The sequence below is a fragment of the Bombus affinis genome, chromosome 16, assembly GCF_024516045.1.
Source record: "Bombus affinis isolate iyBomAffi1 chromosome 16, iyBomAffi1.2, whole genome shotgun sequence".
Classification (NCBI taxonomy): Eukaryota; Metazoa; Arthropoda; class Insecta; order Hymenoptera; family Apidae; genus Bombus; species Bombus affinis.
This window is the reverse complement of record NC_066359.1, coordinates 2522930-2541069: the sequence shown is the minus strand read 5'-3', so window position 1 is coordinate 2541069 and position 18140 is coordinate 2522930. Positions and strand designations below refer to the sequence as shown.

General features: G+C 31.6%; 1 protein-coding gene and 1 long non-coding RNA gene across 6 annotated transcripts in view; one reads left to right on the top strand and one right to left on the bottom strand.

Moving 5' to 3' along the window:
- LOC126925403 (hepatocyte nuclear factor 4-gamma) overlaps positions 1 to 17576 on the bottom strand; it is a 49478-nt gene extending 31902 nt beyond the window's left edge. For 2 of the 4 annotated variants that reach the window (XM_050740905.1, XM_050740907.1), the window contains exon 1: positions 4310 to 4549. In XM_050740905.1, coding sequence (XP_050596862.1) covers positions 4310 to 4418 — 109 coding nt within the window. In that variant the 5' untranslated portion in view covers positions 4419 to 4549. Of the gene's footprint in view, positions 1 to 4309; positions 4550 to 15883; positions 16028 to 16092; positions 16241 to 17081 lie in introns of those variants that run through there. The other 2 variants (XM_050740908.1, XM_050740915.1) reach the window with 2 other exon arrangements.
- Positions 4677 to 11270, top strand: LOC126925422 (uncharacterized). Of its 2 annotated transcripts, none has more exons than XR_007713926.1 (2): positions 4677 to 4851; positions 10986 to 11270. It is a non-coding gene; the product is annotated as an uncharacterized LOC126925422 (long non-coding RNA). The 2 variants fall into 2 exon arrangements; XR_007713925.1 differs by lacking the exon at positions 4677 to 4851 and adding an exon at positions 10180 to 10307.
- Positions 17577 to 18140: the final 564 nt, after the last annotated feature.

Below are 18140 nucleotides of genomic sequence, written 5' to 3'. Positions count from 1 at the left end.
TATGTAAACAATACGTGAAAGAAAATGAATCTCGACTGCAATATTATATAAGTCGAAAATCGTAGGATATTGCATCACTGATCGCACGAAGGACATTCAAAATCGTCAAATAGCATTTTTGCTTGAAAGATCTTACGTCAAGAGCAAAGAAATCTGAGGTCGAGTAACAGTCGGTATACATGTATGCATGTGCTGTAGTGATTCATAGCATAACACGAAATGCATATTTGTGCAATGAAAAATTCAAATTCTCTTGCTCATACGAAATTAAATTACAAATGAGTATTTAATAAATCATTTAACCTTCTTATTTTATGTATTTTTTCGAAAGTTCAAACTGCAAAAGCGCACAAAGTACACATAATGTGTATAAAGAAGCAAACACAGTATAACACTTGCTAAAGTGACGAATGAAACGAATCATGTAAGTTCTAGTATTTTAATTTTGTAGTAAAATTTCCATAAACATCCGCGATACACAATTAAAATTCCACCATAGAATCGAATTAACTAACATTCCACCAAACATCACAATATTGATATACTCTATGTCACAAAATTAAAGAATCATTAAATGATCAAGAAATTGTCGATATCTCACCTCGGGACGGACACATTTTAACACTTTACTGACCACTAGCGGTTCAACAGCATATGCACGTCCGACCGGCAGCTTAGGCGCAGATTCTCTCTGGCGCTGGCTCTGTTTTGGTTTAGACTCTCCAATACCACTCTTTTCGTTCATTGCGAACGGTAAGTTTTTCAAATTGGTATAAAACTGTGGCAGCTTGCAAAGCAACGTAACTAACGCAACTGAGCAAGGTACCTTAGTATTAAATAACAAATTATTGCTCAAATAATGAAAAAGATTGTCGGCGACAACAGCCGATTAACAGGTTATCGATCGGTAAACGTTGACGACAAAAAGCCGATTAATAGGCTATCAGTCGGTAAGCATCGGCGACAAAAACCGATTAATTGGATATCGGTCGGTAAAGTGTTAAAAGGTGAAGCCTCTACTTTCGTTATGCCAGTTCAAGGTATACTACAAGTATATTACAAATTTATGACAGTTCACACATCGACAATTTTTCGGTTAAAATTGTGCAATTCTTTAATTTTGCGGCATAATGTGTATTATTCGACTAAACTTCGTTCAAGTAATTACACTGCTAATGGAATTATAATATGAAACAGTTACGTGGATTATCCTGTATATTTTTCTTGGCGCCAGAAGCTGACTAGTACCCCTTGTCTAGTACATTTGCTAAATCAATTCTTATATTGGTCGAGGCTCGAGAAGTGCTGTGTTCCTTCTTTGTTTATCGAATATTGTGAGAAGATGTAAAACAAGTTCGAAAAAGAGAACGGTGTCGCAAAACGAAGTTTAACTATTGTTCGATGTAATAAGAAACAAACCAACACATAACCTAATAGACTCAATGTCCAACGAGTACGCTTTCGATTAATCGGCACACGTGTTGCACAGTAATCAGTAATCAAGAATGTAATCAAATTTTCAAGAACTCATTCCATCCAGATTGCTCAGTCTCTTTTAATAACAAAGGTTTCTTCGATTAATTGGCTTTTCCACGGAGGTATATTTCCATCCAAGGAAAGTGAAACATGAGAGGGAGAGGAGAGAGAGAGAGAGAGAGAGAAAGAGAGAGAGAGAGAGAGGAAAGGACAGAGGGTTGAAGAGAGACAGAGGGAAGTGAAGAAAATGGTAACAAAGCCGGTGGCTGGTAAATGAGTCAGTTGATAAACAGAAAGGAACGAAGCAGTTTCTGCCGGAATGAGACAGCTGTAAATGAATCATTTTATGTGCTGGCCCGACTATCACGTTGCCAGGATGATAATTATGCTCGAACGAGAGAGTCTCACTATAAACATTTCGAAATTTTCATTTACTTTTGATTATTAATAAAACTATCTCATTTATTTTGCGTTACATATAAGATATACTACATAAAATCAATTTTTTAGTGGCCGTCGTCTCTATATCATGTGTAATATTGCAATGGTAGCCAGATCTTATCAGTATATCAAAAATTCTGAAATATCAGTGTTTTCCAATCCAATATATATTGTTGAAAATGTTTAAGTCTATGAAATTTATCTTATTTTAATCATTCTAACCACAATAATATACGTTAGAATACCTAATATTAAAATACATGTATATTTACTTATTATTTAATATTACCTATATACTACATGATATTTGTTTAATACTACATATATTTTATATAATTTACTTTTTATGGCTTCCATGGCTCATCGTTTTTTCATCTTTTTCTTTTTTTCTTTTTTTGTTAATTAGAAAGAAAATACAGAATGGTGTTTTAATTTATAGCAATGCCTCTATACCGTATGCCCATGCATTGTCGCCATTGTTTAAGAATGAAGTTAATAATAGCGCTTTTATTATGGAAATTTATTTAATACTTTATTTAAATACGGGGATGGTTCGTAAATGCTAATGTTTGGTGACCTTCAAGTGGATTTACATCCTGTTTTTTCGATATTTTTCTTCAGATAGCATTACACAGTTTAAAGTAGATAAATAATAAATGGATTTTCATTACTTAACAATTACTGATTCTTGTAAAAGAGTTATGATCCTGATTGGCCATTTTTAGTGATATTTCGCTGCACAAAATTAATTAGATTGGTAACAAGTTTAAACTGTCGATTAAAATTTTTTTTGAACACCTTAAATTTACCAAATTAATTTACTAAATTAACATAACATCTATCTGATCGGTATTTCCTGTCTTTTAAACATTCCTATCAAAAAATAAGAAACGATTGAAATTATATATCATGCTTCTTCACTTATCTAAAAAGAAATCACTGCTAAATTCAAATAAAAAATAACTATACGGTGCATGGTATTCGATTTCACTTTAATAATTTTACGATTATTTGTGTTTACATTATTCCACATCTTTCAAAGAATCAAGGAAATTTCAATGAAAAAATTCTTCCTTTCTTGTTGCGGAAACACGGCATGAGATTAACAATTAAAATTATCAGAAATTTTTTCCAGGAGAAATCGTTCGTCTTATTCAATTATTTATAAAAATAAAACGAAGTTTCTTGCTAATATCGTGTTTCCACTTTCAAAGAGAAAAAATGTTATTTGCCGTGGCAAAAAACGTGCTTAATCGCGATCCTTACAAAACCCTGGCAGATAATAATAGCAAATTAACTTTAATTAACTTCGATGTTACCACGAGTCTAATTAATTAAGACAACGTTTAAACAAAAAATTATACGGTTTTCTTATCCGGCTAAAAATTACTGCAATCTTAAATCACACTAATAGATCGTTATTTAAACATCTGAAATATTGTAATTAATTGTAAATTATTATTGAACAATTAGAAGCTGACTAATTGGTATTTTCTATTCAGTGCATTTAAGTGGATATTATAGATACACGACAATTTATTAAAATAGCATTAAAAACGCTAAAATGCATAGCAGATATTTTGTTATTTAAAATTGTTGAAATAGTGTTTGATTAAAATTTTCTTTTTTATGAATTGTAATATTAAATTTTAAATGTTTTATGCATAGATTTCTTTACATTGCTATACATTTGATTGACTGTAATTTTATTGTCAGCTTTTTACATATATTTTTTCATATTCTTGCAAATCTTTTTCATGTGTACTATAATAATTTATTTGATTTTCATAGTCATAATAATGAGGCATTATAATGAGCGTAAAAAACGGTTGCAAATGCAAAATAGAATTTTAAAAAATAATATTCGATTTTTATTTAATACTATTAAATTTGAAGAAAATTTCTATGAATTATTATGTTTTATAGACATAATCTTTCATACATAAATATTTCCATATTAAATGTTTTTTATTGTAATTTTGTTAGATTAATTTTATAATTAAAACATAATTCACTCTCTTCAATTTCTTTTATTTTTTACAATTATAATTAAATAATTGTGTCTCACAGCAAAACTAATGGCAGATGTGTGGTTATAATAGCCAAAATGATACTATAAGCAAAATTAAATATTAATTATTCTATAAAGTACTGAAATATATTTATATATTTTATTTCCCTAAAGAATAGATTTTAACTCTATCTTATTCAGAATTTAACAATTTTTCGTTTATTATTAATACTTATACCCCTAATACCCCTACTATATTATACTTTTACTCCGATATAACCTCAAAATCAAACCAATTCTAATGTGGAATCATCAGAGTAAATTATCCAACTTGCAGTCACTTCAATTATCAATAATTATCGATTCGTGTTATTGACTTACCAAGGACTTCGAAAAGATGCTCGTCGAACCGCATTTCGGCGTGTGTCCCCTTTAATTCGAACTGGCCGCGTAAAGGCAGTGTGGAAACGGCGTGTGCGCAAGCACACATTAATAACACAGCACAGATAATAATTTTCTTCACGTGGCTGTCATACTTCTGTCACTATGTATACGGTCTATCATTTAAAACAATAATTTTACCAAATTATTGGACCATCGCGCACGGAGGCCGCTAAGCAACTGAATATCAAATTGTCAAACTATTACTTTCGTCGTTCGCTAATGTGCGAATGGTGAGGGAAAGACACGTGTGAGTGGGGACAGCGCGAATAGTGGTGAGGGCTATAGTCGTGCGCTAACTAGCGAAATACGGGAAGAATATTTCCAAAGAAAGGGAAAAACGTTTATTATTTGTTGGAACGATTCAACGAGGATATTGCATATAACTAATTCAACGATACGATTTGCTCAACTGCTTGCTTGTTTACTGTTTGCATTTGTTCACGAGTCTTCCAACGTGTCTTAATCTTATTTGCGCTGGTGTAAGTATAGAAATCAAGTTTGACAATTTTTAACATATCGATCGTTAGATTCCGATGTTTACAATTAAATAGCGATAGGAGATATTTAGAAATATGTAAGAATACACGAAGATCGCATGAAATAAACGTGGTGAATAGATACCATATATTTGTTGAATTTGTTGATTTTAATACTATTCGATGTATGAAAACTTATATATATTCATTCGTATATTTATTCTATCTACCAAACCACTATTCGATTAAAAAAGTGTATTTCTTAGTTATAAATAAATAGGAAGTGTTCTTAAATCTTTGTTCTACTTATCTTGTAAACGTGCATAATTAATTCATATTAATCAGCTTCCTCGTTCACTTTCAAACGTAATCCTAACCTATACTCGACGATTCTACTCACTCAAGCGAGTGTTTTCACGTTACTAATTTAATGAACAACACACAAATTTTTGTTCGAAACTTGCATTTAGTATTGCACATATAAAAAATGTCAGCATTAAATGATTAATAGCATTCAAAATGAAAAGGATAATTAATCAAGGAATATGTATATTACTGAATAAATGCATAGTGACTCTTATGAGAAAGTTGGTTTTTGGAACAATGAATAAACTTATTTTCACAAAAGGATTGTACTCGATAAGACAATTAGATAACAAACAATCGGTTAATGATTGTTATCTATTACTTGCACAAATGACGATAAGTTAATCACTAAGATGAGAACAAATTATATGTGATAATTTACTTGCGTCTGCAGAAATGCAATAAACAATTATCCAGATAAAATATTACATTGTTATACGAAAGATATTTACTGAACTAAGAAATAATATAAACAGATTAGTTTGAATTAAAAAGACTGGTATAAATAACAAATGTTATTATTAGTAATTAAGATAATTACGACATAACAAAGTATAATAATAGTTAGATACTAAGTAAAATGATACACATTTCTCTCAATACATATTGAATATATATCGATGCTAATAATTTATTAATAATATTTATTATATTCTTATTGTATAAAAAAAATTTATGATAATGTATGATTATCTAGTGTCCGAGAGAAAATTGTTTCTACAAGCTACGTGTACGTGTATAATTAATAATCCGATCTTTATAATTTTATTATTTCGAAATAGCGTTGCAATTTGAAGAAGATCAACGTGTGTAATTATAAATTGTTTCAACCTTAATATTTGATATCTAAGTAAGAAAAAGATATCGGCCGAGAAATGATAAAAAAAAAAATGCACAAAATTCTCCTATAAAATGCCTTATCATCATAGAGATATTAGTATTGTTACAGTCACGGAATCAAACTCGATAACAAAATTGTTGCTTACAATATACACCACATAATAATCCCTACTGTTACATTTATAATGTTCAAAGATAAAACATTAGGTCAACGTGTCAAAGTTACATAAACGATTAGATATTTCAACCACATTTCTATTTAATGTCGAACATTATGGAAATTTTACGCAAAGTTTTTTGTTACGGATTTTATAAATACATAATCTTATTGTACACACATTAGTATGTAAAATTTATATATAGAATGTCACAGCAATTATAGTGCGATAGATAAGGGGCTGAATTTATATGAAAAAATTAATCGAGATCTAAATATCTCGCCGATTGAATCGTGATTGCTGAGATATCGCAGACTTAAACTTAAAGACGTAAGATTGGTTTCATAGATTGCTTAGTCCGCATATTACTTATGCAAAATTCAAATTTTTATCAACTCAGGTAAAAAAGATTGCACTAAAATAGAAGTTTAATAGACGTATACTAAGTTTTCCCGACGTCATTCTCGATATTTTTGCATATTTAACTTTTTCCTAAGTATTTTTTTATAGACTTTCGTAACAAAATTATTTGAAAAAACATAGGGCAAAAAATTACACACGAGGACAAACGTGACATGTGTACTGCTTTTAGAAACGCTGAGGTGTTATTCTAAGACAAATAGACTTATATTAGGATTTATATTAGGATAATTAAAAATTATACCAACGTAATGCAATATTAAATATACCAAAGACAGGCAACGCTATACTCCAATAACTAACTGCTAATATAATAACTTCTGGCAAAGACACAACACCTTCTAACATAAATTAAGAAGAGATATACACAAGCAATGACTTGAATATATTAATTCACTAACTAACTAGTAATTAACTAATTGTTTATCAGCTGACAGCGGTAACCGTGGTAAATTAAACATGTAAATGCTACTTAGATATATATTTATATATAAAATTTTATCGTCGTTAATACCTTACCAGGGGTTAATATCTTTTTAGGGGTTGTGACCATAACGGAATAAATAAACCAATAAAGATTCTAATCTAATATCAGTATCGTTAGGTTCCATGTATTTTTCAAGGGTTATATATTTAAGTTATTCTTTTCTTCTTAAGAATATTTCAACATTTTACATGTATTATTTCAAAGACAATAATAAGATAAGAGAATACTCTACATGTTGCTATTCGAAGATTAGTTGTACTTATTATTATGTTTCGTGTAATAGATTTGTATCAGTAAATGTCAATTGGTATCATCATTAACTTCAAAAATATTCATGTTAAATCGATCAAATTGAGATACTTAAATCGAAAATATAATTGGAATAAGGATATCAGAGATGAAAAGCTGTTTTGAACGAAATAAATGGACATCTTGATAACTCTATTCGGATAAAATCAAGTTGGATATCGTTACACGACGTGAAGATTACGCAGTTAACGATTGTAATATTTGCAATTAATTGTTTACGCGAATTTCACAACTAATTACGTTTGCTGCGAGAGACGCATACGATAATTTTTATGCGCGTAAAAATTATTTCACGATATAAAAATTAATTGCGTTGGTGACAAGAATTAACGACAAGGAGAAAACGTGAACGTTATCAGATGATAAGAAAACTTGACCCAAAGTCTTTTTGAAGGGTTTTTCAAGGTCATCGATATTTTTTTCCATATCAGTACTTGCTCTTTTTGTAACGTAATGTTGTAGTTGATATCGAAACAAGTTCAACGATCCTTGACATTACGATCTTGAAACGACTTTGAGGAAAGAAGAAATGGATTTAAAGCGTATAATATAAGAACAGTAGAACTATTCGTAGAAATAGTAATGTTAGTAAATATTCAATTGTTTTTTTCTCTTTTACTTAAGTTCTTTATTTACATCGACCCATTTGAGTCATTAGCAATCACATTAACTAACAGTAATTACTTAAGATTACGGGTTAGAGCATATGAATAGAACCATACTGATATGTTTAAAAAATATTTATGTATAACTTCGCATTTCTTGAGATTTTCCTTCGCTTTGCCATTGATATTTGGGGCAACATGCGATGGCCTGTTCCATTGAGTGTATTACACCGCATCTGCTATGTATTGGCAGATCTTCTTTCAATGAGTAAGTAAAATTTGCATAAGCAATCCTCAGTCTAAATAGGGTCACTTGATATTTCCTATGTATATTGTATATAGTACATGAACCTTTCCAACAATTGTTCCAACGATCAGTAAGAATTCTTTTAAATGATTTTAGAGCCTCCTTATGATAGACCGACATACCTGGGTTACTCTCTCTGTCCCTTGTAGATTAGCTTTCGCGGTCTCTTCAATTTCAATATGAGATGGGGTACACAAGAAAACAGGATTTCAGTGACTTGTTTGTTTGACAGATTTAAATTTGCTTATCGGTTATGCTCATCAGTAATCGTAATTAGTTTAGTAACCAGATTTTCCCATTTGGGAACGTCTAGAAAAGTGAAAGTGTAGAATTGTTTCATACGTGGGAAATATTGCAATTCGATAGATTTAATAAAGGAAACAAGCGATTCGAGCTATTAACAACATCGTTTTACGATGTAATATAAATCGCTAAGTATAGATCAGGCTTTAGATAAAAGTGTATTTCCCAGAAAATACATTGTTCAAAGCAATTGCAGCTTAACTTGTCAACTAGTGCACGATGGCTTCTGGTTTACACTTATTCATTTCGAATAAATGTTAATTGTAAATGTTAATGAATATTATTTAATAATGTATTTCGTCTTTGTTTTATTAAAAATGTTTTTTTATATATCGATATACTGGTTCACCAAAGTGTTTAAGACTTAGGGAATTATTGTTTATATACTTTTAAGATTATAATAATAATTAGGATTATAATAACTCTTAAGATAACAAGCAACAAACAAGTAAATATTTAGAAAACTTCTTTGTTCATATTGTATATGTCATATAGTTAAATTAAGCTTCCAATTTAATCATCGAACAGAAAGGCAAAAGAAGCGCAGGGGAATTGTTCAAAAAGAAGAAGGAAAACCTCGAATTAACAAATCGTGACACGTTTCGAGCGCATGGCGAACTGAAGGTTGCTTACAATAAAGTTTATAAACGAAGAGGTCACGCGATAACCCTGCAGAATGTCCGCCACATTGATTATGCTTGCGTTCTCCAACATGGCTCTCCCAGCTAATTAGCTTGCATCTTTTACCTTCACGAAAATAGTAAATAAGAAAGGTATTTTTACCGTGAGAGTCGTTGAACATAAATTCCGTTAAATTTCGATCCAAACATCGTTTTTTACTGGTCGATTAAAAATAATTATCCGAAGATCAGTGTGGAGGTCACGTTTTTCAGAAGTTCAAAAGTTTTTGGAAGTCACGAAGGAGGATGTCCATATGTATAATTAAATCAATATGATGAAAGAATTAGAGGAAATGATAGTAATATGGAACAAATCTACGAGAATATTGCGATGATATGAATTTTATATTTAGATTTCAATTTAATTTTGTAACTTTAGACGTAGGCACATAATTCCAAAAGATAGAAAATATTTTCAATATCTTGAGAGAATGATTTAACATAAAACTGAAATTAAAATGTTTTTCCTCAGACTATAGAAATCGTATAACGATAAAAACAAATGCAATTAAGTAAAAAACGACCTACAGGAAATGACAGAGTTGGATATATAAATGTAAAATAAGTTCACGTTTTCTTGCTGCTACTAACTGATCGTCTTCGACTCTTTTCTACGAACAGTTCACTTCTCTCGAAGTTTCTGCTCACAGGTATCGTAGAGAAATTACGTACATGAAGGTAGCAAAAAGTAGATTGCAAATAAAGCAATGCTTTAAGTTTGTAATAATAAAGCTTACTGTGGCAATTAACAATTATAAAGTATCTTATTAAAATATAGTATCTCATTGAAATTATAAAGTATCTCAAAGTACCACGTTTATCAATAGGTATAAAGCAATGTTCTACCTACGTTTTATTTTTTTAACTATATTCATAAAAATGTGAATATGAATAAACATCCGCAATCTGCTGAGAATACCTCATTCGCAGTAGGCTTCGTTTGATTTGAGGCATTGCATGGACGGAGCGAAATCTGAGAAAAATGTAAATATGCGCGAGCTTCAAGAAATATTGTAAAACCACGACGAAATTAAATAAAATGATAATTTTGTCGCGAAACATAAATTTATACAAAATATCTGATTCCTATACGTGTAATTTAGCTTTATGTGTAATTATGCACAAAAGATGGTCTCAACTCCAATGACCTTAACCTTGAGATATATTATAGAGAGGAAGGTCCTAAGTAGTATGTACTCTGTCTGAGGCGTGAGACGATCGTGATTCGAAAGTTAGGTTACGTTACGTTAGGTCTTTTCAAGAGTCTGACAGTTCAGCCCTCCCTACTTATGAATGGAAAACCTAACCTAACCTGACCTGACCGTATCTCATCGCTATTGGGGTCGCAATCCTATGGTAATTTCATTTTTAACTACTTATATCGAAGTAAATGTAATCTAACAAGTACCATTTCCTATTTTGTTTTAACTTTCGAACCACGATTTCCGATAAAGTGTATGTTACTCAGCACCGTCTGTAACATATCCGAAATGCAATAAAATTGGTGTTGAGCTCTTCCTTTGTGCATAATTACTTGGCTGTTTTTTAATAATTCGGATCATGATTTCCATCGCGTATCTTCATCTCGACTATCTTTAAATATAAAATAGAAAGATTAAAACAATATGTCTTCGTTATCTATCATTATTTTTCTTCTTCCAGTTTCTTGAAGACAACGACTTAACACGATAAACGTTATCGATGAAATCGGCTGAAACATATCTGAATTAAGAGGATTATACAGTAATCGATATCCTTCTGAAAGTTATCGCTGCTACTCGCCAAATAACAACTGGTAATTCACGATACACGATGTAACATGTATTCATTGCAGTTAACGATACTACAAGTACTAACTTCACATTTAGTTCTCTTGCTTATAATTTACATAAATTAAAATCTAATTTCAACTGTGACGAAATAAATTTCTTTGCAAGTAACCAAAAACGTTCCATTATTATTATCATAGTGATTAATAAAATTTCATTAATAGTATTAGTGTGGTTGATATCTATTGTATGGAAAGGGGGTCTGAAATTAAATAGCAAGTATTTTGCCATCGTTTAAGAGAAATACAACGGAACCAATGTTTATCAAGGAAACCAAATTATTAATACAATATATAATATTAATATTTCGTACATAATATATGGTAATAACTTTGTAGATGCGAGATTAAACCGCAATTAAAAACAAGGAAAGATATATTTGTATTGGAAACTTCCTTCATTCATCAGATCATTATCGAAATTGAGCACGTTATTCAGCAGTGGGTAATCTAAAAAAGAAAGATACTAAATGGAAAAATTTATCTAAAATTAATCATGAAATTATCACTGATGCTCATAAACACCAAAATAGTAAATACACACTGACTATCAAAGATTTTTTGATGAATCAGAACGCCCCCCCTATACAATTTTCCACTATTTTCTCATTTACCAATAAAATGCTGTCTATTGCTTATTTACTGACTATAATCAGATCCGATCTGAAAAGTAAACTTTTTCATGAATCAAGGTTGACACTATTTCTAAACAGTGATAATTTGAAAAATTAATGACACATATCAGTTGACAATAAGATAAAGAACTTATGTAAAATATAAATGATAATTCGTCTTAGAAAGATAGCTATGATTATGTATGGGGTATTAAAAGAGTCGTGTGTAACATGAGTGACAGAAGTATTTATGTATTATAATCGTAGAATGTCGTGGAACGTAGACATTAAACGAGAAAGATTTTCTATATTATTAATTATATATATTAAAATGTGTAAAGGCTCACGAAGATATTCAAGCTTTACATTACACAAAGATTTAGCACATTCGAATAAGGACCATAAATTTCATCTTCTACGTTGTGTGTATTCTTTCTTATACCGAACGATTATTTAAAACCTCCTCTGTTAATATTAATGTCGCTAAATCAACAAAACGAACTTGTTTTGCTGACGCAATTCCGGTGTAGAAAAATTCTAAAATATCCAGAGAAACTTCAAAACTTCATTTGTTTACGCTATAATAATTTGCAGAGATATTTCAAATAATACCGAGTAGCAGATATTGATAAGAGCAGTTAATTAAAAATAACTGCAAAATATCGATAAAGCGTTTTTTAATACCGATATAGATTAGGGTAATGGTAAATCCGATATGCATTCTACTCGCATCGGTTTTTAAAAATCTCAAAAAATTTCTCCTACTGTAAAATAAAACGTAATTCCACGTTTTTTTTCCACGCAATTATACTTGTAATTTGTCTCTATGAAACTTTTTTGGAAGATGCGAATATTTGCCAGCCGTGAATGCAAGTTTATTCTTAGGTAGAAAACCAGGTACAGAAAAATAACGAAATACCGAACGTTATTCACGTAGAGGCGCGTGAAAAGGATTTCTAAATTTATTCGTAAAAGCAGAAGCTAAAAAACAGTCTACAAAAGCAGGCGTCCAACACTAGAATAAGATGACAAATTGGTGTAGAGAAGACGTAAATATTAATATTTACCTGTGGCCACGAAAACAGCATATGTTCGTCGTATAGTTATACAGATAGTCAAAAGAACTATAGTTTTTGCATCATAGTCGAGATTAGAAGCAAATCATAACTTATGTCACTATTGGGTAACATATTACTAATATCTATATTTGCCTAAATATAACAAATAACGAGGAAAATTTTTTTGCTAAATGTAATGATAACCTTCCCAACTTTTGTAATTCATATGTATTTCCTTTCCTATTTCATAAAGTAATACTGACATAAGAATTTTTAGTACTTTATGCTCATTGTTTTCTGAAAATTTTACTTGAATAACTTGGAAATAAATGTAAGGAGCTATATTGATCAATTTTATGAGTTGGATAGCATAGAAAAGTGACAATGTCATAAACACTATCTTTTAAAATTTGGATTTCAAAATCATTGTGTCTGCATTGCTCAAAGTACTCAACATTTGCCCATGATACAGTAGTTCGTCCGGTTTCAGGAGCAGATTTTGATTGCTCTTTACATATTAGCAATTAATAAATAGAATCTGGAACGCAATTTTTGTATTCTACATTTTATTTCTTAGGGAGATACTAATACTTATCTATACCAAACTTCGATGCTGAACGTCCTCCTCAATATTCTCCAAAGACCTACTTACGCTTATACATATTTCATAATCGATACCTTTACGTATTGGAAAACGCCAGAAGCGTTACAAATCATTTCAAACTTTTGTTCAACTCGAACAAAACTTTTCACTGGGGTGAATACATTAATGTATGAATAGAAGTATGATGGATTTGAATAATAAATATGAATAAGTATGTAATTATGTAAAAATGAACGTAACCAAGGCATTTATTATGACTAAAATTCCATCGTTACGTAAATGTTATTATCATTGATTTTTTGTTGTCATAAAACACAAAAATCTAAAGTGTCCTAAAAAGAATGATACAATATCAAACGGAGGATGAAGATACCAATGAAAATATAACTGGCTAATCAAAAAATTATTTACACATTATTACCCTTACTATGTAATGAATTTTAACTCTGCTGTGCTCCTCGGTTTTATGGCCCAAAATGTTATATTTCAATAGATATTATTAAAATATACATAGACTTTAGACATTTGGTTTTATTATCCGAGTGAACTTTTATATCTTTTGCGTATTCCACGCTTTCTGTAAATAAAATAGTTCGGAGAAAGAGTTATCTGAGGAGATGCAAGCGTGAAGAAGAGGTGAGGAGATCTGCAAAGTTAATTAATTAATAGCATTTCAAAGTATCGTACAATGTCGTATCTAAGTTAATGACACACCAAATACAAATTCAAACTGTAAAAAGCCAGAGTTTTACCAAGCACAAATACATTTATTATTCAAATGGTCATTAAACAGGTACAATTATGCAGAATGGGGGACACCTCAGCGATTTCAATAATCATAAAGTATGTTGTCAACAACCCGTCAAATTCAAACTAATTAGAGACAACAATTTCACATGCACCGATCTAAGGATTCGTCGTCGATGATACGGTGTATCGATAAACGTGTCCGAAGCTTGGATTTGTTTAAGGTAAAGAGGGTGAAGACGAATACGAGCGAATTTAGCTTGGCTGCTGCGTAGCCGAGGGTCCACGGGTTATCTCGTTCGAACAGAGCAGAGCGATGGAACTTTATCATTCGCGAGTCCCGCTCCGTTTCACACAGAATTTTTACGAGACACACGTCTGACAAGCGAACGTACACTTACACCAATGGGATGTCCATGTTAATTGCATAACCGTGTATCGATTCACACCGCTAACACTTTCATAATTAATGAAACTCGTTAATGGCTATTAATACCATCGGAATTATATTTTTTACTATCTTTCGGGCTTTAAGATGGTTTTGTATACCAACAAGCCTATAAATAAGCACGTTTTATAAATATAATCGGTGTTTGACTTAGCGTATTGGCGATTATTCATTTGTAAATTTTCTATCTGCTACAGAAACGATTTCTACACAACGATGTATATTATGGAATAAAACTTACGTTACAATTCAGTGACTAGCTTCTGGTAAAAGTAATGTTTTGTTTCAACGAGACGATTAATACTTTCCAGATTCTACAGCACACCAGTTATACCAAAGTTTCGACATAAATAATTTAAATTTATTGTATAAAAAGCTGACTCATACGTACTGCATTCAATTATTATTTTCCTTATTAATCTGTTACGGCGTCTTCTTCTGAGTTGTCTAGTATGTCTGGTAATGTTAATGGAATGAAAAATGATTTCCTGAATTGACGGAAAACATCAACACGCACATTTAATTTCGACATAAGTATTAGTTTTGATAAATAGTTTGAATTTATAATATAATTTATTCATTCTAAGAAGGTAGTTATTATTGCACTTAGTCATTCACTGATTCGATGTCTACTAAAACTAAGTGATGCCGATTAATCTATTAAGGACCAAACTGTCATCACTAGACTACGGATATTTATACATTTACGGGAAATTTAAAGATGCAAAAATACACGGGATTTTTATAACAAATAAAAATGATGGGTGAAGAACATCTCTGTTTAGATTCCACCTTTTTCATTGTGTTCATAAAAATACGCATAAGTATCCGCAGTCCACTTGTCACATGAAACAGCCTATATTTATGTCCTGTAAAACATAACCTATATATACTATATAGACTTTATTTATCCATGGTTAAATATTTCATCTACTCAATAAAAAGAGAAAAAGGAAAAAAGAAAAAGACGATCTTGTTAGAAAATAGATATGTGTACATCTGTATTGTACGAGTGAGGAATGAAAAAGAGGAAGACAAAAGGAAAACGCCATGAGATGAGCGCATCGCGTATGTATTGAATGAATGAATGTTCAATAAAACAAATTCATTCCTGTTTGAGATGTATAAGAGATGTATAGAGCAGTGTACGTTAATACTTCAAGTTATTCCGTTACATATAAAATACTTATTCTGTTACATATAAATGTTGTATTTAATAAAACATTATATTATTACTTTAACAGGTCTTAAAGTTACTTACCGTCCGCGGAGGGGGAAGAAGAGTTTATCGATGGTCCTTCGGTATTCTGCGGCTGCTCCTCCATTTCAAGGTCACCGGAGATGCTCTGCACATCTGCGCATGCGCCGTTATTAACCCGCCAACTAATGTTTCACGTGATTTTACCTTCGAACCGGCAATCGGTCAGCGAATATTTCGGAAATATGTCTGTTATGATAGCGGATATTTACTTTTTTCCTGACTTGCTATCGTCGAGAGACGCTTTGATTTTTCTGTCTTTCCTCTCAATCGTTCTTCTTATTTCTTTTTTTTTCCTTTTTTTTTTTGGTGGAGATTAGACAGCAGCCATGTTGACACGCGGATGGGGGAATTTGTTATCTGGAACAGAAACGAACGGGTGGTCAGATTGAAACGAATTACCCAATGATTATTCATTTATTGTATTAATTATAAACAAGCATAGACTAACACACATAAAAAATATAAAAAACAAAATACATTTCGTAGGAGAAATTACTTGGAGTATGCATGCATAAATATTTCTCTAAATTAGCGTGGGACGTCTTGTATTATGGACAAAATGATCTGTAAAAAGAGAAGCAAGAAAGACTTGGGTCACTGATCGGGTCAATGTTTTGGACGAATCAATGCCAGCTGTAAAAAGCAATCGATTTAATCGCACGAAAAAACCTTCTGATACACGTTCCTTGAACCGAATTCTTCGTTATTCTATCATCGAAAATTATTTTAGATCAAATAGTTTTCTTTGATGAATGTTTTGGATAATACATATATTATGGATATAAAAGTTTTCTATGGTTCAAATACTTTTGAGAGCCAGTGTATATCTAAATTTTTTAATCATTATTTCGAAATTTTCTTTACTTACAGAATTTTCAATCGAAATAGATTTAGATTTATTATTCCAATAATTGTAACGAACCAATTTGGATGGAAAATTTATTCATAATTTATCCGTTGATATTTGAGGTACCAAAGGGAATTTCTAATTTAAAGATTGAGTATAAAATATAGATATGCTTTGAAAATTGCAGGTTTTACTAATATGATCGTGACGGTCGTGTCTCACTACAGCGCTAATAAAATCTCAGAATGTTTTATATAATACACACAATATATACATAAAATTTTTGTTCAAGTACTTTTCATGGATAATTCAATATCAATAGTCTATTCATTCTCAAACCTCGATATGTACCTATAACGCCGATGAAAAGAGCGGCGTCCCCTCCATGTTTTAAATGCTACACACGTGAATCCATCGGAGGATTTAGTAAGTAAACGTCGATCCAATGCGATCAATTCCGAAGTAAGCTGCATCGATAAGAAGTACCATTGGCAGCAGGCAATCGTTTTCCGAGAAAAGGACGAAAAAAGAGCGTAATTCATTCTCACTCGTCGTTCGCGTGGTTCCCGTCATATCTTGTTAATAGTGAAACAAATCCACTGTCGTATGCGACGAGGCCGATGAATACACAAGAAATAATGGCGATACGCGCAAGCGCATCGTCAACTCACGGCATGACGCGCATGCGCAACGTCGACTTACGGCGCGCGAAATGAAACGGCACTGTGCGCTGGCGCTACGTCAATTCACGGCGCGGGTAAAACGAAGCGAATCATGCGCATGCGCAGTATCGATCCACGGCAGGTGAATCCGATCAGCCAGAAAGCAATCGCACTACTGTTGCGTCGACCGTCGCCGGCATTCGACGCGCCTTTAAGTTGCGCGCGTGGGGACAATGTCATTTGGTTTCCTGTTCCGTCTGTCCACGTTTCACTTGGACATCTCATTAGAGCATATATGTACGTTCGCTAGAATGGCTAGAACGCTACGCAGTCGAGCGTCACGTGTGCTGTGCACGAATGTCAATTGAACAGCTTCTACGTAATATTGAATTAGTATCCACCGATGAATTTACACAATCGCATGTGGAACAATGTTTACATATTCAACGTTGCATTTAAGGCTATATCAGATTAATTTTCGTTACAGGCAAGATGAAACACGTTTATGACCTGCTTGTGTCGATGCTAGCTGATTTAGATTGTTTAAAAAGGATATAAGATTTTATGATTCTGTTAATAATTCAGGGTATCGTATATATGTACTGAAATTTTATTGATTAGTATGGCGGTGTTGTATTAGAATCATTAACATGAACATTTGCTAAATTTAATTTGTTGCCAATAGATCAAGATTTCAACGAATTTTTTTCATTCGAAGAAGACATTACAGACAAAGTAGACATTTATA